The following is a 23,016-nucleotide window of genomic DNA, read 5'->3' as shown; positions in this document are numbered from 1 at the left end:
AGTGCTTCTCTCTCCTTCCCCTCAAGAACCATCCTCCATACTACATCACACAATTATATTTTTTCTTTTCAGAAAATAATAATAATTGACTCATAGGTCCTATTTTCCAACCCAATATAAAGCTACATTAGATGCTGCTTTATAAATCTATGAGTTTGTATTGGAGCCAGCACTAGGATTACTAGCGCTAAGGGCAGGAAGAGTGGGTAGGCAAGCAGAACAGAATTCAGACAGGATCTAATCTGAGAAATTAAGCTTTCCCTCCTTCCTGCTCATTCCAGAATCTAGATCCTTTGAGAAGGTTGGGGGAAATATGGAAAAAACAATCAATCAAACCCTAGAAGGAGGGCAAGACCTGGATGAACCTGAAAATCCACCTCTGGACACCAAAGTCTCCTGTGTGCATGGGCAGTCTTGGGCCTTGTGGGACCATGACAGGAAAACAACTCCTCCAGCTGTCAGAGATGGGGGACACTCAGATGAGAATAAAACACAAACTCAGGCAAAAATCTCTAAAGAAGAAAAGAAATAACAAAGAAACACCCAAAAGATGGGGGCTGAGAACTGGATGAAGGCCTGAACCAAGACTGACCTGGAGACTTCCTCTGAGATCACAGGTCCTGGTGGGACAATGTTTTACTGAAGAGACAAGGACAAAGGACCAGAGAAGATGACCCAGCCTGGGAGTGACCATGTCAAAACCACAACGCACTGAACACTGACTGGGTACTTTACTTGGCTCCTCACAGCTTCCTCTTGCCTCACCTGCAACAGACTGAATACAGCACACACATATTCTGGAAGGTTCTCAGAGTTTCCACTTATTTCCTCTCTCAAATTTTAGGAATCCTCTCCTTTATCATCCCATCAACCCCTTGTGGCACCAATTAAAAAAATTCATATATATAGATTTTATTTTCAACAAGGAAACACGGCATCATTACTCAGTGTAACGTAAAGTTAAGACAGGGATAGAGTCCCACCCAGCCCTGCCTCTGCTAGAACAGGACAGTAGATGAGGGAGGAGAACACAGGTCAGGGCAGTGGGTAGGGGTGGGCAGTCTCCCCACCTCCTCACGTTATGCTAATAGGAGCACAGACACATTCAGATGCAGCTGCAGAAAGAGGAGTCTGGGGATCTGACGTCACAAAGTGGGACCGAGCATCACTCAGTCCTCACAAGGCAGCTGTCTCACACTGTGAGAGAAAAGAATCAGGAACCAGTTCAGGTCAGTCATGTACGGGCTGACATTCTCAGCAGCCCCCCACCAACATGCTCACATGTCCCACTCAAAGACCCCCACCACCCAGTGTGTCCCCTCTGCCCCAACTCGTCTCCCAACTAGACGCTCCAGGATCTCACCTATAGGACCCATAAGCGACACATCAGAGACCAGGGGACTGTCACTGCCTGGGGGAGAGCAAAACCAGGACATGGTCAGAATCCACAGGAGAGAAACTAGAGAATGAACTTTGATGAGGGTGAACCCCCGATGGCCTCCCGTCTGCACCCTCACAAGGTGTCTCTGGAATCACACTCCCTCCATACTTACTTGCAACCTGAGTGGAGCTCCCTCCTTTTTCATCTGTGAGAAGAAAACATCATGTGAGAGGCCAGGGAGACAACTGAGTCATGAGATCCTAGGGGAACCCCCTAATCCTGGACCCCAGAAAACTTTCTGGAACCGTGACCAAAAATCCAGGACAAAATCAGGAACATGAAAGAAGGAAATGAGGGAGGACTGGACTAACTGTCCTCCTGGGGACCTGTAGTCAGTGAGGACCTTCCCCTCTGACCTTCAATTCCTGAGAAACATCTAATCTCCAACTGGAATTATGAAAGTGAAAATTCTGTCTTTCACAGGTACTTTACAAAAGGGTCAGTGTCAGTGTTAGCATCAGCTTGATTCCACAAGTGTGTGGAAGGTACTTTTCAGTAATGAAGCAGGAAAATTTCTACCTGGGCTTGAAACCCCAAGAAAGACAAGAAAACTCAGATCCCTCCCTCCCTTCCCTACCTGAGCGCTTTTTCCTCCACATCGCAGCTCCACCCACCACAGCTCCACTGACCAGAAGGAGATCCAGGTTAGTAATGATGCCCATGATGGGGATGGAGGGCTCAGGAGATTTTGTGGAGGAAAATGAAGGGGCCCTAACCTCAGGCTTGAGTCCTGACCTTGTAGAAGTTCTCAAGATACCTGCTTTATCTGAGAAGAAGCTCCACCCCATGCCCCTCCTTACTCCATCTCAAGGTAAGGGGCTCCGGAAGCCCCTCGTGCTGCACATGGCACGTGTATCTCTGCTCCTCTCCAAAAGGCACCACCAGGGCCGCCCACTTCTGGAAGGTTCCATCCCCTGAAGGCCTGGTCTCCACAAGCTCCATGTCCTGGGTCTGGTCCTCCCCATCACGCTGCCAGGTCAGTGAGATCTCCTCAGGATAGAAGCCCAGGGCCCAGCACCTCAAGGTGACCTCACGGTCAGAGATGGGGTGATGGCTGACGTGTGCCTTCGGAGGGTCTGAGGAAGAAGAATCAGGAAACTCACACTTTGTGTTACCTCCATGGGCCACTGAAGCAGCATCAGGTGACCATCCCGAGAATAAACAAGATAGTGGGCTTGAAAAGAAGCACAAACATCAGCCTGGACTCCAGGGTCTGGGAACATCGCCTAGTCCTTGGAAAGTTCTGGAGACAGGGTGAGAGCCAAGGTAAGAGGCTGCATGTAAAAAAAATACAGAGCTTTTTCTGTATTGTTCCTGACTTGAGTGGAGGCTGAGTGACTCAGAAACGCTGGACTCAAGCCTCCTAAGATGCTCTCAGGGTGAGAACAGGCCTTGAGAGAGTCAAGGTTCACAAGATGGCGGCCAGGGTCAAAGGGCAGTGCTGACCAGTTATTTCAGGGATGGTTTCCTGCTTCTTCCCCAAAGACCCTGGATTCCTTAATTGTCCTTTTGAGAAATGGGGCCACTGGCAAGTCACCATGTACAGAATATGAAAACCTGGGCAGATTCCTCCCTCTCTTGACAAGAAGCTGGGGTGCTGTTCCCACAGGGACCCCAATCTCCTCTCCTCGTGGGAAGCCAGCTCCAGCCCGAGGGGAGATCAGAGAGGCCCCACGCCCCTCGAACCTGCGCGCAGCAGCGTGTCCTTCCCGTTCTTCAGGTATCTTCGCAGCCACTTCACGCACCCGCCCTCCAGGTAGTTCCTGTGTTCCTCGGCAAAGCCTGCCACCTCCCACTTGCGCTTGGTGATCTGAGCCGCCGTGTCCGCCGCGGTCCAGGAGCGCAGGTCCTCGTTCAGGGCGATGTAATCTCTGCCGTCGTAGGCGAACTGGTCACACCCGCCGAGGAGACGCCCGTCCGGCCCCACGTTGCAGCCGTACACCCACTGGAAGGTGTGAGACCCTGACCCGCCCCGACCACCCGCAGGGATTAAACCCAAACTGAAAATGAAACCGGGTCAAGTCCCCGCGAGCTCGTCCCGGGTCGGGAGGAGGGGCGGGTCTCACAGTGTTGGGGTGACCCTCGGACCCGGAGACTCGGGGCGACCCCGGGCCGGTCCCTGGGGATGGGGGTCGTGACCTGGACCCGGGCCCGCGTCGCTCACCGGCCTCGCTCTGGTTGTAGTAGCCGCGCAGGGTGTTCAGGTTCACTCGGAAAATCTGTGCGGTGTTCTTAGCCCTCTTCGTCTCCTGATCCCAATACTCGGGTCCCTCCTGCTCCACCCACCGCGCCCGCGGCTCCATCCTTGGATTCGGTGCGTCGCTGTCGAACCACACGAACTGCGTGTCGTCCACGTAGCCGACGATGATGAAGCGGGGCTCCCCGAGGCCGGGCCGGGACACGCCGGTGAGGAAATACCTCAGGGAGTGGGAGCCTGGGGGCGGGAAGAGGTGAGACCCGGCCCGACCTCCTCCCGGCGCGGATCCCGGGTCCGAGGTGACGGGTCAGGGAGGGGAGGGGAAGGGCGAAGGGCTCGTGAGACGGAAAAGATCGCAGAAGGACCAGGACTTGGGGGGCTGGGGAGCAAGGGGGGGGACAGGACGGGATCGGGGCAGGGGGCAGGTCTGGGAGGAGACGGCGGGGTCGCTCTTTCCCTGGGGGTCCTGCGCCCCGCCCCCCGACTCCCGGGCGGTCCCCTCGCCCCTCCCCGCAGAGGCCGTTCCCTCCCGACCCCGACTCACCGGCCCGGGTCTCGGTCAGGACCAGGGCGCCCGAGAGCAGCAGGAGGAGGGTTCGCGGCCCCATGGCCAGCATTCTCCGCCCTTGGGGGAAGCTGAGTCCGGCGGGTCTGTGGAGGCTTTGAAACCGGGAACCACGGGGACACTGATTGGCTGCTAGAAACCGGACACCCAGTGGGAGTGAGAACTGGGGCCGCGTTACGAGTGTCCAGGCAGGAGGGCTCGACACAGGTTGTGAGAGAGAAATGAAACTCGGGAGACTGGGAATCTCCGACACTGACCGACCCCGCCCCAGACACCGTCCTGCACCCTGAGAGCCTCTGGGGACGTGGGACTTTGCCCTGATCCCTCCCCTCCTGCACCGAGAGGTCTTTGTCACACTGTCTCCCTGAGTCCTATCGATATTTTCCAAGGATTTTCTAATTTTTCTAAGATATTTTCTAATATTATTTATTAGAAATAATAAAGTTTAAATTCTTTAATTAGTTTAGAATAATGTTAGTAACCCGTGCATCTAATATGAAAAATAAGTTATTTCCCAAAACAAACGTGGTAGTGGGAACAGTGAAGCTTTTTACGTTTTTATATTTTTACTATTCCCTTTCTTCCCGTCTCATTAGAAGACCACTGGATTTTCACCTTTGCTTCTACGTTGAATCCGTTATTTTGATTGAAATCTATGAAAATAAAATGGCCCACATATATGAAGGAGTAGTATTTTTAATGAGCTTTTCAGGTAATTATGTAAATTCATCTTTGATACAAATCTAAAACTACAGAACTGGTAGTTTCTTAAAGATTATTTTCAAAGTGGGCCTGAAACTATATCATTGACTATTTACTGCAGTAAATAGTCCCTAAGCCTTTTTTCCGTATTGAATCTCTTATACTACTATAAGATTTTTTGTAAGTAATACATTGTTTCGCTAAGTTAAATAAATCTTCCAGTGTCATTCACTCTTTCAAGTGAAGTTTGTATTCCATGCAAGGGAGGGTAGTTCAGCTCATGCAGATTATTTTCCTTGGGTCTCTCGTCTTTGGAATATAGCAGAAGCACTTGACCTGTACTTCCCGTGTCATCATAGAAGATACTTTTGGTTCTTTGGAGGAAAAAAAAACTTATTTATTAGCATTTTGAGATGTGACCATAAACTTTTGATTTTCCTGAAGGAAGCAGCTCATTTTTGCAATAAGAAATGCAACATAACAATATTTGTGCAAGATACATGTTAAGATTAGAACACCATCTTCTGAATTTAATCTAAACATGAGAAGTTTAACAGACCACTATTCACAGTTTTTTTAAATTACTGTAGCACAAGTGAATAATAGCCAATTTTAGAATTATCATAACATTCTATACTTCATTATAACATGACATACTTTACTTCTGTCCTCTTGCAGAGCATCAGGCCTTTTAGAGCATCATCAGAGAAAGTGCGACATTCACCAAGCTTGCTCACTTCAGAGAAAACACATACCTATTTTATGCCAATAGGTTTACATTCATTGTTCAAGAAAAGCAGCATCACTAAGATAGAGTCATGTAGAACTTTACTTGTCCATGTAATTATTTCCTGTCAATTATATCCCGTATTTAAGCTTTAGCTCCATAGGATCTGGTGTTAGTTTACTAAGGATATCAGAGGTGTCCCCAGATCCCTAGAGTGGACAACACACAGTAGGACAATCAAGGAGGCCAAAGTAAGCATGAGAAGTTAGAGCAGATGGAGAGATTTGATCTGGGGAGTACCTGGAACTAGGTGGGTCCTGGCTGAGGGGTGCTATGGGAAGGCTCTCCAGTGTCCCAGGCCTAGCAGGAGAGGTGGCAGCTGATTTATGATGTCCTCCTGTCAAGACAGCTCCAGGAGAGTCCCGATTTCAAATACATTCTCAAATCTGTCAAGTCCTGATCCCAAATGTGTTCATTCAGCAGTAGTGGCATGTCTGCTTTGCCCAGTGCTGGGCTGGAGGCCTGTCATACACTCAAAACCAAGATGTAGACTCTACTCTCACATGGCTGAGCACCAGGTTATAATGGAATACAGTGTAGGCTGTTGTTGGCAGAGAAAAACCAGTAACTAAACTCATCACCTCATCTCTCTCTCACAATTATTACAACCATTGCTCATTATTCTCACCCTGTTATTTCTTAGAATATATAGGATTTTAGCAAAGTTCCGCTAGGAAGGCAGACTTTGTGCTTTGGGGACAGGAGATAGTGTGGACCCGACCTTGGCTCTGCTCAGCAGATCTCCCTCTCTGGATGACTTTACTGAGATCTACTGTCCACCTTCACATGGTCTCCTAGGGTGTCAGGGACATTCCCAATTGTCTTCTGAGCAGACCACTTGGTCCCCAAAGATTCATATCACAAAGCAGGGGCAACATGATTGAAAAACATCTCTAGTACATTACACAGACTGTCAAAAGCTGTTTTACACAGATAGATGTTTATAGATGATAGAGAGAGACAGGGCAGGACAGAGGTGGGCACAGATGAGCGACTGAACACATAATTTTACATGTCTGTGTGTCTCAGAGACAACTTATATCAGGGGCACATCTTATATTTGTTACCTGTAGTGGACTTTCAATAGTTTCCAAGTGAGATTAAAGAAGAAAAGCAAATCGATGTACCTTAAAGAAATCCTCTATGTTTATAAAACAAGTTCTGACTAAACCTAATTTGGAGAGGACAACTAGAGAAGGGGGCGGTGCGTTCCTTGTAAGCAATAACTACCGCCCTCTAGGGGTAAAGTGAGGAATGGCATGAGTGCTGCAGGGCTCCTTGACAAATATGGAAGCCTATTTCCCAACTTGTCAGCTTCACAGTCCTGCTGTTAGAGCAAACCAAGGTTTGTAAGATTCGGTGTTCGCGAGTGCCTTCTAGAGGAAGTCATTGTCTTGACTAAGACACAAGAGGCAACTTTCCAAGTGCAGTGTTTCAGAGAGTGTTGCCTGAGCCCGTGAGTCAGGTGGTGGGGTCCACAGGAGAGATTAGAGAGGCGGTCTCTGCCTCATGGGTCATGCAGAGAGAGAGAGGGTGGGAATGCGCTGGGTTCACTTGTCTCCACCACAGCTCTGTGTATCTGTTGGGGAGAAGTTCGTCTATCCAAGCAAAGCAGTATATGGCATTTTTCTGTTTATATTTACAAGAAAATACTTTAGAAAATAGAGAACTATATCACTCAACATATCTGTATGATTTCATCTGGATTTATATAGCTTTCTAAAAAATTGGATTACCTTATCTTACTCGACTCTTTTTCATTTAATATGAGTAATTGTTCCAACCATTCATAACTTTAGAGTGTACAAATGTAATGAATTCAATATCATACTATTTCTTATGACACCTTGTACTTAAAGGCCCTGCTTCCAAGCTCTTGTTCCAGCTTCCCCCATGGGTATCCTGTTCTTTTCTGAAAGTGGAGTCCAAATCTTATCATCTCCAGGCACCTTCCAATCTAGAATCACTCTATGAACTTCCAGAAGATGTTCTCTTTATCCTTTTCTCCTGGGATGGCAGGCACTTCCCACCGTGTCTTATCTCCTTCTGTGGATTCAGAGCTTCTCTCTGACCAAGATGCTGCTCAATCAATTCTCAGGCCATTCTTTGCACAGAGCTCTGGTAAACAGTCACTAAACATTTGAAAGCTAAATAAATTGAAATGAATACTCACTGTTGCTGATGATTTTAATTGTTCTTGGCGACACATGGGGAAGACTTCCCAGCCTCCTTTGTGGTCCCAGGACCATGTCGCTGTCAATGGAGCAGGAGAGGACCTGGTGTGTGTCCTTTCAGACCTGGCGCATCACGATCTCTCACATGCATTTCTCCACATTCTCGCTCCTTCTGCTGAAGGATGCTGGTGGGGCTGAGGTCTAAGCACATGGGAATCCTGAGAAGCAGGAGGGGCTCAGAGGGCTCATGCCGGTACCAGGCACCAGTTTGGGGGTGGACTCCAGGTATCCTCTGGTGAGTGTCTCTAGACTATTTGAAGAGTGATGCTTTCATCTTTATCTCTGCCCTGCTTCTCCGCCGTGAGTATCACATTTTGGGGACCATCTCAGTCTCCAACTTCCCTTTCCTCAGGATGAGGGGCTGCCAGGAGCTCCAGCACCTCAGTGGCTACAGGAGATACTTTTACAATATGGATTTGAAGAACTTCCCTGGTGGTCCAGTGGCTAAGACTCTGAGCTCCCAAGGCAGCGGGCCAGAGTTCAAACCTTGGTTGGGGAACTAGATCTCACACGTTCCAACTAAAGATCCCATATGCCAACTAAAGACCCCATATTCTGCAGCTAAAGAACCCACACCCCACAACTAAGACCTGGCACAGCCTAAATAAAGAAATAACTGCTTTTTCAAACTGGTGCCTTGGGAAATAGACATCAATAAAGTCAAGTATATTAAAAGAAAAAGAAATAAGTTTTGTAAAAATGTCAATGTAAAAATAAGAATTTTAATTTATTTATTAATATTTATAAAATTTATTTTACTGAATTATAGTTGTTTTACAATATAGTGTTAATTTGTGCTATACAGCATAGTGATTCAGTTATATATGTATATATATACACATATTCTTTTTCATATTCTTTTCTGTTATTATTTATGAACAAACAATAAGAATTTTTAATGTGTCAATCAAGACATTTTGAAGCAAAGTTTTTTTCCCTGCAAGTAAGTTGTGGTGAAAATAATTACTGTTGCAGTTTGCTACCATGGTCTCCATTATTGTGAAGTTTTACCTCAAAGTAAATGTCAACATAGTGAAAAGTCACATAATATCTTAGTAATACTATGTAAGTAGGTTGCACCCCATGGGTCTTATAAAAGGGTCTCGGTGACGTCAAGGATTCCACAGACCACACCGAGAACCACTCTTTTGAATAAATCAGGGAATCTCCCAACTGATCACTGCCTTTGCCTCCTCTTCATTTCAGAGAATCCTTCTCCTTGAACTGGACTTCCTGCCTCCACAAACTCAGCTGAGGGCCTTGCCCCTTGGCTGCTCTGGAAGAGAACTCACCCTCTAGAAAGCAATGCCATAGAGTGTCCTCAGTCTGGGAAAGGTGTGGGGGGAGACAGGTATTTCCCCTTTGGGACTGGGACAGTTTGTGCCTGAAGGCACTTACAACTAATTTTGGTTTTATTTCACACCAACTTACCACTATTCATACCCAGACAGAAATCTGACATAGTGTCTAAGAGAAATAATATTGACTCTTTCACCTCACATAGTCTAATGCATCTGACCTGAGGCCCACAAAGCATGAAGGGCAGTCCTGTCCAACAAAACGTTCTGTGATGAAGGAATTGTTCTATATCTGTGCTGTCCACTAAGGGAGCCACTAGCTACATGTGGCTATTTCAGCACCTCAAACGTGACTGTTGTGATGAGTGCTTTTATTTTATTTAACGAATTAATTGTTCAAATATTTTTATTTATTTTGTTGAAGTCTTGTTGATTTACAATGTTGTGTTAGTTTCTGCTGTACAGAAAAGTGACTCAGTTACACGCATTTATAGGTTCTTTTCTATATTCTTTCCCATTATTATTTATCTCAGGATGTTGAATAGGGTTCCCTGTGATATCAATGTTTATCCATTCTATTGTTTTTTAAAAAACACTTGTTTATTTATTTACTTGGCTGCGTTGAGTCTTAGTTGCAGCACACAGGATGTTCACTGCGTAGTGTGGGATCTTTTTCATTGTGGTACACGGGTTCAGTTGCTCTGAGGCATGCGGGAGCTTAGTGCCCCGACCAGAGATTGAACCCTGTGCCTGGTATTGCAAGATGGATTCTTAACCACTGGATCACCAGGGAAGTCCCCTGTTTATCCATTCTTTTTGTAATAGTTTGCAGCTAACTAACCCCCAACCCCCAGGCCATCATTCCCCAGCTCCCTCCCTCAGCCCCCTTCCTCTTGGCAACCAGAAGTCCGTTCTCTGTATCTGTGAGTCTGTGTCTGTTTTAATTTTATTTAATTCAAATAGCCATATATGACTAGTAGCCAGCATATCGGACAGTGCATGTCTAGAATGTCCTTAACTTTCACTCTCTTCCTCCCAAAAGTTATTGTGTGACCCATAGATTGATGCCTATTAAAATACAGTCTTTACATGAATATAGTGGGTTTGTATATGTGGCTCTTAGATACAGCCTTAAAATGTAGCATGCACAGAAAGTTTCATTAATATGTATTTTAACAACTAGAATGTTCAGACAGTAAGCAGACCATGGTATATCACCTTAAGGTTATAAGATCCCACAGGCCACAGAGCAACTAAGCTAGCACGCTCTAACTATTGAAGTTCACCTGCTCTGGAGCCCATGTGCCACAATCCATGTACGGCAAAGGAGAAAGGAAGCCCCCTCGTGCTGCAACTAAGGCACAAATCAGCCAAACAAATACATATATAGATATATATATCTATACATATATATATAAAGCAAAAGAATAAAGAGTGGGGACGGAGGTAGTAGAGGGGACTGAGGAGGGAGGAGGAAGTGAGCAGACTCAGCAAGCAGCTTCTGGAGCGTGCAGGGTGGGGGCCACTGAGGTCTGAGCTCAACAGCTTAGACAGAGACGGTTCCAGCACCTGGGCAGCTGCCGGAAGATGAAAGTAAACTAAAAGTAAATGCAACCAAATATCTCCTGTGTGAGGATTACAGTTCTTTTAACTTTGTCTTTTATCACTTTCAACCCTTTGTAACTTATTTTCCAGTGAATATATATAACATGTGTTATACATATACATCATAATCAGAACTATAAAACTTCATTTAAATTTTTAAGAAGGAAGGCAGGTGGGTAGACAAGTGAAGAGCTGGGAACACAAGGCTGGACATCCTGGGCTCCGTGCCTGGACTCCAGGCAGTGACTCACACGGTCTTTTCATCTCTTCTCAGGACCAAGTTCCTTGTGGAGGCCAAGCAGAATCTTAGCCTTCTTTTGAGAGGTGTGCTCATCTATTAGCACTTTGTCACCTCTTTGATGCTTTGAAGACAGTTTTTGTATTTTCCATGGCATTTTCAGCTACTTGCAGGGGGCAGAATTGTCTGTACAAGTCAGCCCATCATTTCCAGTGGTGGAATTTCTATGAGAACAGCTCAGCTGACATATGATGGGTCCTGGAGTAGAGAATGTGCATCCTAACACTTGACCTGAAGGTGATCGGTCAAGAGTTTTACAAGGGCAGGGATTTTCAGCTCATTTTTCAAAAGCATTATTTAACTCCACACAAGAGAATTGAGAAGATACTGCAGAATAGACAAAATAACTAACTCATGTTCTCCCTCCATTCCCCAGTCACCCAAGTCCTCTATTTAGAAACCCTTGCAGTTAGGAATTTCTTATTTCTCTTCTCAGAAATGTATGTATAGGCATTAATGAATACTGTTATGTCAGGAAAAGAGCTCAGGGCATAGACAGGAACAAATTATTTGCAAATTCACATATATGAAAAAGAACTTGCTTTGGAATATACATAGAACCATTACATTCAACAATATGAAAATAAACAGCAATTTTATGAAGCAATTTTATGAAGGAAAGTCTGAATAGACACCTCTTCAAGATGATATGACGTTTTGGTCAGGATATTTATACAGTCCTACAAATTAGTGAGGACCCCCAAGGATAATTTTGTTTATGTGGTTACTTCTATCGATATTTTCCGTAGTAGAAATAACAGTTTAAAAAATTTTAACTAATTTATTTAGAATAATGTTAATAACCCATGATTTTTATATGAAAAATAACAATTTCTCCAAATAAACTCTATTGTGGGAACAGTGGAAGTTTTTAATTAGTATATTTTGGCAAGTCTTTTCCTTGTCTGTCTCACTGGATTCTATGTTAGCTTTTGCATTGAATCTGTCATTTTGATTGAAATCTATGAAAATAAAAAGGACTATACCTATGTAGGAGTGACATTTTTAATAACCTTTCCTGTCATTTGTGGATGTTTATCTTGATACAAAGCTAAAACTACGCAAGTGATAGTTTCTTAAAAGTTATTTTCTCAGTGGACCTGAAACAATATCACTATTTCCTATTCTGTTACATTAAAATTCATAAGCCTATTTTGCATACTGGATATCACTTGTACTAATGTAAGATTTTTAACAAGTAATTCATTGTTTCACTAAGTTTTATAGATCTTTCAGTGTCATTCCTTCTTTCAAATAAAACTTGCATTCCATGAAAAAGAGGGTAGTTCACCTCATACAAATGATTTTCCTTGGGACATACGACTTTGGAATGTAGCAGAAATGCTTGTTGTTGTTGTATACATCCCATGTCATCATAGAAGATAATTCTTTTAAAAAAAAAATAACCATTTATTAGCATTTTGAGGTATGACCACAGCCTATTATTTTCCTAAAAGAAGCAGCTCATTTTTATAGTAGGGAAAGCAACAGATGTATATGTTTTGTATATATATATATATACACACACACACACATATATATATATATGCAAGGCATATATTAAGATTAGAACACCATTTTCTGAATTTTGTTCAAGCATGAAAAACTTGAAAGGCCAATATTCACACCAGTTTTTGTTTTTTTTTAAGTATTGATAGTTTTTGATACTTTGAAATAGCAAACCAGGGAAACAGGAGAGCAATCTGGATTAAGTATTAGCAGTCAATAAAGTTTCAAATGATGCTAAGACATTAGCTACCAGGTAATCCAGAAAGATTGTTCTAAGGGAAAGAATTGCAAATGCAACATTTCTGAAGGAAGCATTCAAAACGGTTAGAGCATATATGTCATTAAAATGTTATATCTCAAAATGAGAAAGCTGACATTCAGATTGACACAAAAGAATTCTAGAAAATAGTGTAAGATTCATTAATATTAACTCTCATTAATAACATTAATGAGAAGATTATTAAGAAGTGTCAAGAATATACTGAAGAACTCTACAAAACAGATCTTAAAGACCCATCTAACCAAGATGATGTGATCACTGACCTAGAGCCAGACATCCTAGAGGGTAAAGTCAAGTGGGCCTCAGGAAGCATCACTATGAACAAAACTAGTGTAGGAGATGGAATTCCAGCTGAACTATTTCAAATCTTAAAAGATGATGCTGTTAAAGTGCTGATCTCGATACACTGACAAATTGGGAAAACTCAGCAGTGGCCATAGGACTGGAAAAAGTCCATTTTCATTCCAATCCCAAAGAAGGGCAATGCCAAAGAATCTTCAACCTACCACACAATTGCACTCATTTCACACACTATCAAGATTATGCTAAAAATTCTCCAAGCTAGGTTTCAACAGTATGTGAACCAAGAACTTACAGATGTTTAAGCTGGATTTAGAAAAGGCAGAGGAATCAGAGATCAAATTGCCAATATCCGCTGGATCATAGAAAAAGGAAAAGAGTTCGAGAAAAACATCTGCTTCATTGACTACACTAAACCCTTTGACTGTGTAGATCACAACAAACAGGAATATTCTTCAAGAGATGGGAATACCAGACAACCTGACCTATCTCCTGCAAAACCTATATGCAGGTGAGGAAGCAACAGTTAGAACTGGACATGGAACAACAGACTAGTTCCAAACTGGGAAAGGAGTACGTCAAGGCTGTATATTGTCACCCTGCTTATTTAACTTATATGCAGAGTACATCATGTGAAATGCCAGGTTGGATGAAGCACAAGCCTGAATCAGGATTGCCAGGAAAAATATCAATAACCTCAGATATGCAGATGACACCACCCTTATGGCAGAAATTGAAGAACTAAAAAGCCTCTTGAGGAAGGTGAAAAAGGAGAGTGAAAAAGTTGGCTTAAAGCTCAACTTTCAGAAAACTAAGATCATGGCATCTGGTCCCATCACTTCATGGCAAATAGATGGGAAAACAGTGGAAACAGTGAGAGACTTCATTTTCTTGGGCTCCAAAATCACTGCAGATGGTGACTGAAACCATGAAATTAGAAGATGCTTGCTCCTTGGAAGAAAAGCCATGACCAACCTAGACAGCATTTTAAAAAGCAGAGACATTACTTTGCCAACAAAGGTCCATCTAGTCAAAGCTATGGTTTTTCCAGTAGTCATGTATGGATGTGAGAGTCGGACTATAAAGAAAGGTGAGCAACAAAGGATGGATGCTTTTGAACTATGGTGTTGGACAAGACTCTTGAGAGTCCCTTGGACTGCATGGAAATCAAACCAGTCTATCCTAAAGGCAGTCAGTCCTGAATATTCATTAGAAGGACTGATGCTGAAACTGAAGTTCCATTTCTTTGGCCACCTGATGCAAAGAGCCAACTCATTAGAAAAGACCCTGCTGCTGGGAAAAACTGAAGGCAGGAGGAGAAGGGGAAAACCAAAGATGAGATGATTGGATAGCAAAACTGATTCAATGGACATGACTTTGAGCAAGTTCCTGGAGATAGTGAAGCACAGGGAAGCCTGGCGTGCTGCAGTGCATGACGTTGCAGAGTTGAACAGGACTGAGCAACTGAAGAACAAAAATAACGTTAACTAAGTTCCTTTCAGAAGAACAAAGAAATTTGGAAGTTTGAAGTCATGCTGAGCATAATTATTGTTCTCCGATGATATTCAAACTTCTAAAGGTCTCTAAAAAGACAGTTTATTGTTGCTGTTTTTATCACCTTTCATTTGTGTTTTTTCATCCTCATTTTGTTCTATCATTCATTCTGTCTCCAGGAAAATGTGCACGTGAAATGTCACAATAAGCTTTCATTTCAATAATTCCACATAAAATGTTGTACAGTTAGGATAAACATGAATAAAGAGAAGGCACCAGGTGCAAAACTGTAGGAGTCCTCTGCTTTACTTGGTCTGCGTGACTGGAAGTTTAAAGGGCAATGACTTAAGTTTGTAATGATTAAACATCGATCATCCTCTTTCATTTCTGACGAACCACCTTGAAGCTATTATACATTTATACTAAATGGACAAAATACTCTAATATGATCTTCTTTGACAGTTTCCTGGGAGAAATGTTTAAATCTAAACTGAAAGTGTTTGTGAATACTGGTGGCAGCTTTACAATGTAGACTGCAAGCAACAAATTGCCCTTTCTGTCTTGAATCACAGCTAACTTCAGTTTATAAGTATCATTAAGAGATGTTCCACTAGTTTCATCACAATGTCAGACAAATCTGAATTCAGTTCCAACATTGCCACTGCTATACATCTGTCTATCTGCCTATTGATCTTCTTGTCATAGTCTTCATCTACCTTTCAACCTACTATAAATATTCAATACTGATCATGACAATCACATTAAAAATGTCTACTTGTATCTCTTTATTCACAAATGAGACGAATTCAATGACATGGCCAAAATCATAGGCCTAGCTTATTGGTGATAATCCATAGCCCTCTTGTTGTTGTCTGACTCTTTGCTACCCCATGGACTGCAGCACGCCAGGCTTCCCTCTCCCTCACTATTGCCTGAAGTTTGCTGAAACTCATGTCCATTGAGTCGGTGATGCCACCCAACCATCTCATCCTCTGTCGTCCTCTTCAACTCCTGCCTTCAATCTTACCCAGCAGCAGGGTCTTTTCCAATGAGTTCGTTCTTCAAATCAAGTGGTCAAAGTATTGAAGCTTCACCTTCAACATCAGTCCTTCCAGTAAAATTTCGGGGTTGATTTCCTTTAAGATTGGCTGGTTGGATCTCCTTGCTGTCCAAGGGACTCTCAAGAGTCTTCTCCAACACCACAGTTCAAAAGCATCAATTCTTCGGTGCTCATCTTTCTTTATAGTCCAATTCTCACATCCATACATGAATCCTGTAAAAACCGTAGCTTTGACTACTTCGTTGGCAAAGTAGTGACTCTGCTTTTTAATATGCTGTCTAGGTTGGTCATAACTTTCCTTCCAAGGAGCAAGTGTCTTTTAATTTCATGGCTGCAGTCACCATCTGAAGTGATTTTGGAGCCCCCAAAATAAAGTCTCTGACTGTTTCCATTGTTTTCCCATCTGTTTGCCATAAAGTGATGGGACCGCATGCCGTGATCTTAGTTTTCTGAATGTTGAGTTTTAAGCCAGCTTCTTCACTCTCCTTTTTCACATTCCTCAAGACGCTCTTTAGTTCCTCTTCACTTTCTGCCTTTAGGGTGGTGTCATCTGCCTATCTGAGGTTTCTCTCAGCAATCTTGATTGCAGCTTGTGCTTTATCTAGCCAGGCATTTTACATGAGGTATTCTGTACATAAGTTAAATAAACAGAGTCACAATATACAGCCTTGACGTACTCCTTTCCCAATTTGGAACCAGTCAGTTGTTCCATGTCCAGTTCTAACTGTTGCTTCTTGACCTGCATACAGATTTGCCAGGAGGCAGGTCAGGTGGTCCTGGTATTCCCATCTCTTTAAGAATTTTTAGTTTGTTGTAATTCACACAGTCAGAGGCATTGGCATAGTCAATAAAGCAGAAGTAGATGTTTTTCTGGAATTCTCTTGCTTTTTCAAAGATCCAATGGATGTTGGCAATTTGATCTCTGGTTCCTCTGCCTTTTCTAAATCCAGCTTGAACAGCTGAAAGTTCTCAGTTCACATACTGCTAAAGCATAGCTTGAAGGATTTGGAGCATAATCTTGCTAGCCTGTGAAATGAGTGCAATTGTGTGGTAGTTTGAAGATTCTTTGACATTGTCTTTCTTTGGGATTGTAATGAAAACTGACCTTTCCCAGTCCTGTGGCCACTGCTGAGTTCTCCAAATTTGCTGGCATATTGACTACAGCACTTTGACAGCATCAGTTTTTATGATTTGAAATAGCTCAGCTGGAATCCCATCACCTCCACTAGCTTTGTTCATAGTGATGCTTCCTAAGACCCACTTGACTTCATAATCCAGGTTGTCTGACTCTATGTGAGTGATCACACCACCATGGTTATCTGGGTCATTAAGATAATTTCTGTATAGTTCTTCTGGAAGTATTCTTGCCACCTTTTCTTAATATCTTCTGCTTCTGTTAGGTCTATACTGTTTCTGTCCTTTATTGTGCCAATCTTTACATAAAATGTTCCCTTGGTATCTCTAATTTTCTTGTAGAGATCTCTAGCCTTTCCCATTCTATTGTTTTCCTCTATTTCTTTGCACTGATCATTTAGCAAGTCTTTCTTATCTCTCCTTGATATTCTTTGGGTCTAAGATGGTATATCTTTCTTTTTCTCCTTTGCTTTTCACTTCTCTTCTTTTCTCAGCTATTTGTCAGGCCTTGTCAGACAACCATTTTGCCTTTTTGCATTTCTTTTTCTGCGGGATGGTTTTGATCAGCACCTTTGTACAGTTTCACGAAACTCTGTTCATAGTTTTTCAGGCACTCTATCAGAGCTAATGCCTTGAATCTATATATCACTTCCACTGTATAATCATAAGGGATTTGATTTAGGTCATACTTGAATGGTGTAGTGGTTTTCCCTGCTTTCTTCAAGTTAAGTCTGAACTTGGCAATAAGGAGTTCATGATCTGAGCCACAGTCAGCTCCCAGTCTTGTTTTTGCTGGTATAGAGCTTCTCCATCTTTGGCTGCAAAGAATATAATCAATCTGATTTTGCTATCAATCTGGTGATGTCCATGTGTAGAGTCATTTCTTGTGTTGTTTGTAGATGGAGTTTGCTATGACCAGTGTGTTCTCTTGGTAAAATTCTGTTAGCCTTTACCCTGCTTCATTTTGTACTTCAGGGCCAAACTTGCCTATTGCTCAAAGTATCTCTTTACTTCTTCTTTTGCATTCCAGTCCCCTATGATGAAAAGGACACCTTTCTTTTGACATTAGTTCTAGAGGATCTGAAGGTCTTCATAGAACCGTTCAGCTTCTTTGGCATTAGTGTTTGGGGCATAGACTCAGATAAATGTGTTATTGAATGGTTTGCCTTGGAAATGAACAGAGATCATTCTGTCGTTTTTGAGATTGCACCCAAGTTCTGCATTTTGGACTGTTTTGTTGACTATGAGTATTGCTCCATTTTTTTTAAAGAGATTCTCACCCACAGTAGTAGATATAATGGTCATCTGAATTAAATTCGCCCATTCCAGTCCTGATTAGTTCACTGATTCCTAAAATGTCGATGTTCACTCTTGCCGTCTCCTGTTTGATCACTCCCAATGTACCTTGATTCATGGACCTAACATTCCAGGTTCCTATGCAATATCATTCTTGACAGCGTTAGACTTTATTTTCACCACCAGCCACAACTGGGCATTGTTTCCACTTGGGGTCCGCCTCTTCATTCCTTCTGGAGCTATTTCTCCACTCTTCTCCAGTAACATATTGGACACCTACCAACCTAGAGGTTCATCTTTCTGTGTCATATATTTTTGCTTTTTCATACTGTTCATAGGGTTCTCAAGGCAAGAATAATGAAGTGGTTTGCCATTCTGTCCTCCAGTGGACCACGTTTTGTCAGAACTCTCCACCATGACCTGTCCGTCTTGGATGGCCCTACATGGCATGGCTCATAGTTTCACTGAGTTAGAATGAAATTAGATTGTCTCCATGTGATCAGATGGGTTAGTTTTCTGTGATTGTGGTTTTCATTCTGTCTGCCCTCTCATGGAAGAGAATAAGAGGCTTGTGCAAGTTTCCTGATGTGAGGGACTGGCTGTGGGGAAGGATTTGATTGGCTGTGGGGAAAAGTTTTGCCCATCTTGTGCTTATGGGCAAGGCCATGCTCAGTAAGTCCTTAATCCAGTTTTCTGCTGATGGGTGGGCCGGTGCTCTCTTCCTGTACTTAGACCTGAAGCCAAACTATGGTAGGGGTAACAGCGACCTCCTCCAAAAGGACTTATGCCAGCACACCATGCCTCCCAGGACTGTTGCAGTCAAGTGCCCCGACCCCACGGCAGGCCACTGCTGACCCATGCCTCCGCCCAAGACTCCCTCACACTCACAGGCAAGTCTGGCTCAGTCTCTAGTGGGGACACTGTTCCTTTCTCCTGGGTCCTGGTATGCACAAGGTTTTGTTTGTGCCCTCCAAGAGCCTCTGTTTCCCCATTCCTGTAGAAGTTCTGTAATTAAATCCCAGTGACCTTCAAAGTCACTTTCCCTGAGGTTACTCTTATTTTCAGGGCTTGCATTCACAAATGTATCAAGCTAGTCTGATGACTAGATGGCTTAAAACTCAACATTCAAAAAACTAAGATCATGGCATCCGGTCCCATCACTTCATGGCAAACAGATGGGAAACAATGGAAACAGTGACAGACCTTTTTTCCTTTGGCTCCAAAGTCACTGCAGATGGTGCCTGCAGCCATGAAATTAAAAGACGCTTGCCCCTTGGAAGAAAAGCTATTGAACAACCTAGACAGCATATTAAAAGGCAGAGACAAAGCTTTGCCAACAAAGGTCTGTCTAGTCAAAGCTATGGTTTTTCCAGGATTCATGTATAGATGTGAGAGTTGGACCATAAGGAAAGCTGAGCGGTGAAGAATTGATGCTTTTGCGCGGTGGTGTTGGAAAAGATTCTTGAGAGTCCCTTGGACTGCAAGGAGATCCAGCCAGTCTATCCTAAAGGAAATCAGTCCTGAATATTCACTGGAAGGACTGATGCTGAAGTTGAAATTCCAATCCTTTGGCCACCTGATGTGAAGAAAAGACTCATTGGAAAAGACCCTGATGCTGGAAAAGATTGAAGGCAGGACGAAAAAGGAACAACAGAGGATGAGATGGTTAGATGGCATCACCAACCTGATGGACATGAATTTGAGCAAACTCCGGGAGTACGTGATAGACAGGAAAACCTGGCGTGCTGCAGTCCCTGGGGTTGCAAAGAGTCAGACACGACTGAGCAACCGAATGACTGAACTGATCTTAATGGTGCTGTTTTCCTTGATAGATGAATGTTAATCTTGATGACATAAACATATTTTTTTTCTCTGAAGTGAGCATGCTTGGTGAATGTCACCCTTTCTCTAATGATGATCTAAAAGACCTGATACCCTGCAAAAGAACAGAAGTACATGACCATGTTATAAAGCAGTATAAAATGGTATGATTGTTCTATAAACTGCTATTAATATTATCCACTTGTGCTAGAGTAATTTTTAAAAACCTAGTGTGATCTGAATCTTACCAAGTCTCTTGTTTAACAAGAGCAAAATACAGAGAAGTGCTAAAGTGCATCATGAGGCTTAAATGAGTAAAATTCAGATAGTGGTACTAACAAGCTGATTTCTTCAACAAAATCTTTCAAGAAAGTAAAATAAATAACAGATGAGGCAAAGAATTAATAGTCCATACACCTATAGACCGGGCTTTCCTGGTAGTTCAGTGGTAAAGACAGTCTTCAGACTCAGTTCAGTCCTGTTCAGTTGCACTGTGGTGTCCGACTCTTTGCGAGACAGAAGAGAGATGGGAATACCAGACGACCTGACCTGCCTCTTGAGAATCCTGTATGCAGGTCAGGAAGCAACAGTTGGAACTGGACGTAGAACAACAGACTGGTTCCAAATAGGAAGAGGAGCACAAAAAGGCTCTATATTGTCACCCTACTTATTTAACTTATATGCAGAGTACATCATGAGAAACGCTGGACTGGATAAATCACAAGCTGGAATCAGGAATCTTATGGCAGAAAGAGAAGAAGAACTAAAGAGCCTCTTGATGAAAGTGAACGAGGAAAGTAAAAAGGTTGGCTTAAAGCTCGACATTCAGAAAACGAAGATCATGGCATCAAGTCCCATCACTTCATGGGAAATAGATGGGGAACCAATGGAAACAGTGCTGACTTTATTTTGGGGGGCTCCAAAATCACTTCAGATGGTGACTGCAGCCATGAAATTAAAAGACACTTGCTCCTTGGAAGAAAAGTTATGACCAACTGAGACAGCATATTAAAAAGCGAGACATTACTTTGCCAACAAAGGTTTGTCTAGTCAAGGTATGGTTTTTCCAGTAGTCATGGTTGGATGGCATCACCAAACTCAATGCACTTGAGTTTGGGTAAACTCCGGGAGTTGGTGATGGACAGGGAGGCCTGGCGTGCTGCAGTTCATGGGGTCGCAAAGAGTCGGACACAACTAAGCGACTGAACTGAACTGAAGAGAGGGAGAGAGTACTGGACGGAGGTGGACATATGGGGGATTGGACACATAAATTTACACATTTGTGTATCACAGGGTCAACTTCTGTCAGGAGCTTACCTTATATTTGTTACTTACAGTGGACTTCCACTAGCGTCCAAATGAGATTAAAGACAAAAAGCAAATCAATGTACTTTAAAGAAATCCTCTAACTTTGTGAAACATGTTCTGACAAGGCCAACTTGGAAAGGATGTTTGAAATGGGGCTGGTTTGTCATAAGCAGCTGCACACCGCCCTCTGGTGGCCTTGTGAGAAATGGCATGAGTGCTGCAGGGCTCATTGGCTTTGTCAGGGAAAGAGCCAACACTCACACTCGCCACCGTCACAGTCCTGCTGTTAGAACAAACCCAGTTCTGTGAGAGTCAGTGTTTTGGCGGTGCCTTCTAGAGGAAATCACTATCTTGACTAGGACACAAGAGGCCACTTCCCTAGTGTGGTATTTCAGGGAGTGTTGACTGAGCCCCTGAGTCAGCCGCTGGGTCCCCAAGGGAGACTAGAGAAGAGGTCGCTGCCTCAGGGGACCTGCAGGGAAAGGTTGGGGACGTGCTGGGTTCACTTGTCTACACCCCAGCTCTGAGTGTCTGTTGTGGAGAAGTCAGCCTATCCAAGTAGAGCAGTTTGTGGCACTTTTCTCTTTATATTAACAATAAAACAGTTTGAAAATTAGAAAGCTTTCACTCAACATATCTGTGTGATTTCATCTAAATTCATATAGCTTTCCAAAGTATGGGATGAATTCATCTTCCTGATATCTTTTCACTTAATATAATGAATAATTATTCCATCCATTTATAACTTTAGAATGTATGGATTTAATGAATTCAATATCATAGTATTCCTTATGACACCTTGTACTTATAGACTGGTATCCTGTTTTTCTCTGCAAGTGGAGTCCAAATCCTATCATCTCCAGGCACCTTCCAATCTAGAATCACTCTATGAACTTCCAGAAGACGTTTTCCTTATCCTTTCTCCTGGGGTGGCAGGCACTTCCCAACAGGTCTTCTGTGCTGTGGATTCAGAGTTTCTCCCAGACCAAGATGCTCAGGCTGCTGTTCGCATGGACCTTGGCATGTGGTAAAGAGTCAATAAATATTTGAAAACGAAATAAATTGAAATGAGCACTCACTGTTGCTGATAACTTTAACTGTTCTCCCCTCTTGGGAGGGGACTTCCCAGCCTCTCTGTGGTCACAGGACCATGTTGCTGCTAATGGAGCAGGAGAGGACCTGGTGTGTGTCCTTCCAGACCTGGCCCATTCCTATTCCCCACAGGCGCTTCTCCAGGTTCTCGCTCCTTCTGCTGATGGAGGCAGATGGGGATTAACCTCCAAAACACCTGGGAATCCGAGAAGCAGGAAGGGCTGATAGGGTCCATGCTTGTCCCCAGCACAGGTTTGGGGGTGGACTCCAGGTGTCCTCTGGGGGTGTCTCTAGACTATTCAAAGAATAATGCTTTCACCATCGCCTTTGTGCTGCTCCCCCACAGGGAGTGTCACAGAGTTGGGGAACCATTCAGTCTCCAGCTTCCCTTTCCTCAGGGTGGGGGGCTTCCAGCAGCTCAGCGTTACAGAAGATACTTTAAAACGTGGATTTAAGGATGATGAATTCAGGAGAGATAAGACTTTTATTCGTTTATTTTTGAAATTTGTTTTCCTGAATTATGGTCGATTTACATTGTTGTGTTAATTTGTGCTGTACAGCGGTGTGACTGAGCTATATATATATATATTTTTTT

General features: G+C 43.3%; 1 protein-coding gene across 1 annotated transcript; it reads right to left on the bottom strand.

Moving 5' to 3' along the window:
• Positions 1 to 896: 896 nt before the first annotated feature.
• LOC133059681 (BOLA class I histocompatibility antigen, alpha chain BL3-6-like) lies at positions 897 to 4,342 on the bottom strand. The gene is made up of 7 exons (XM_061147120.1): positions 4,183 to 4,342; positions 3,606 to 3,875; positions 3,128 to 3,403; positions 2,242 to 2,517; positions 1,554 to 1,586; positions 1,364 to 1,411; positions 897 to 1,197 (listed from the first exon to the last, which is right to left on the bottom strand). The coding sequence occupies exons 1-7, from the start codon at positions 4,253 to 4,255 to the stop codon at positions 1,193 to 1,195; spliced, it is 981 nt and encodes a 326-aa protein (XP_061003103.1). The 5' UTR covers positions 4,256 to 4,342; the 3' UTR covers positions 897 to 1,192.
• Between the last annotated feature and the right edge of the window lie 18,674 nt (positions 4,343 to 23,016).

Source organism: Dama dama, chromosome 7 (genome assembly GCF_033118175.1).
Source record: "Dama dama isolate Ldn47 chromosome 7, ASM3311817v1, whole genome shotgun sequence".
Lineage (NCBI taxonomy): Eukaryota > Metazoa > Chordata > Mammalia > Artiodactyla > Cervidae > Dama > Dama dama.
Note: the sequence above shows the minus strand (reverse complement) of the source record. Positions and strands in the feature narration are given on the sequence as shown.

Bases quoted from the DNA above. Each gene is read 5' to 3' on its own strand.
- LOC133059681 (XM_061147120.1), bottom strand. From the start codon at position 4,255: ATGCTGGCCATGGGGCCGCGAACCCTCCTCCTGCTGCTCTCGGGCGCC. The intron at 3,404-3,605 runs GTGAGCGACGCG...GGGGCGGGTCAG, and splicing joins CTACAACCAGAGCGAGGCCG to GGTCTCACACCTTCCAGTGG. The intron at 2,518-3,127 runs GTTCGAGGGGCG...CTTCTTCCTCAG, and splicing joins GGACACGCTGCTGCGCGCAG to ACCCTCCGAAGGCACACGTC.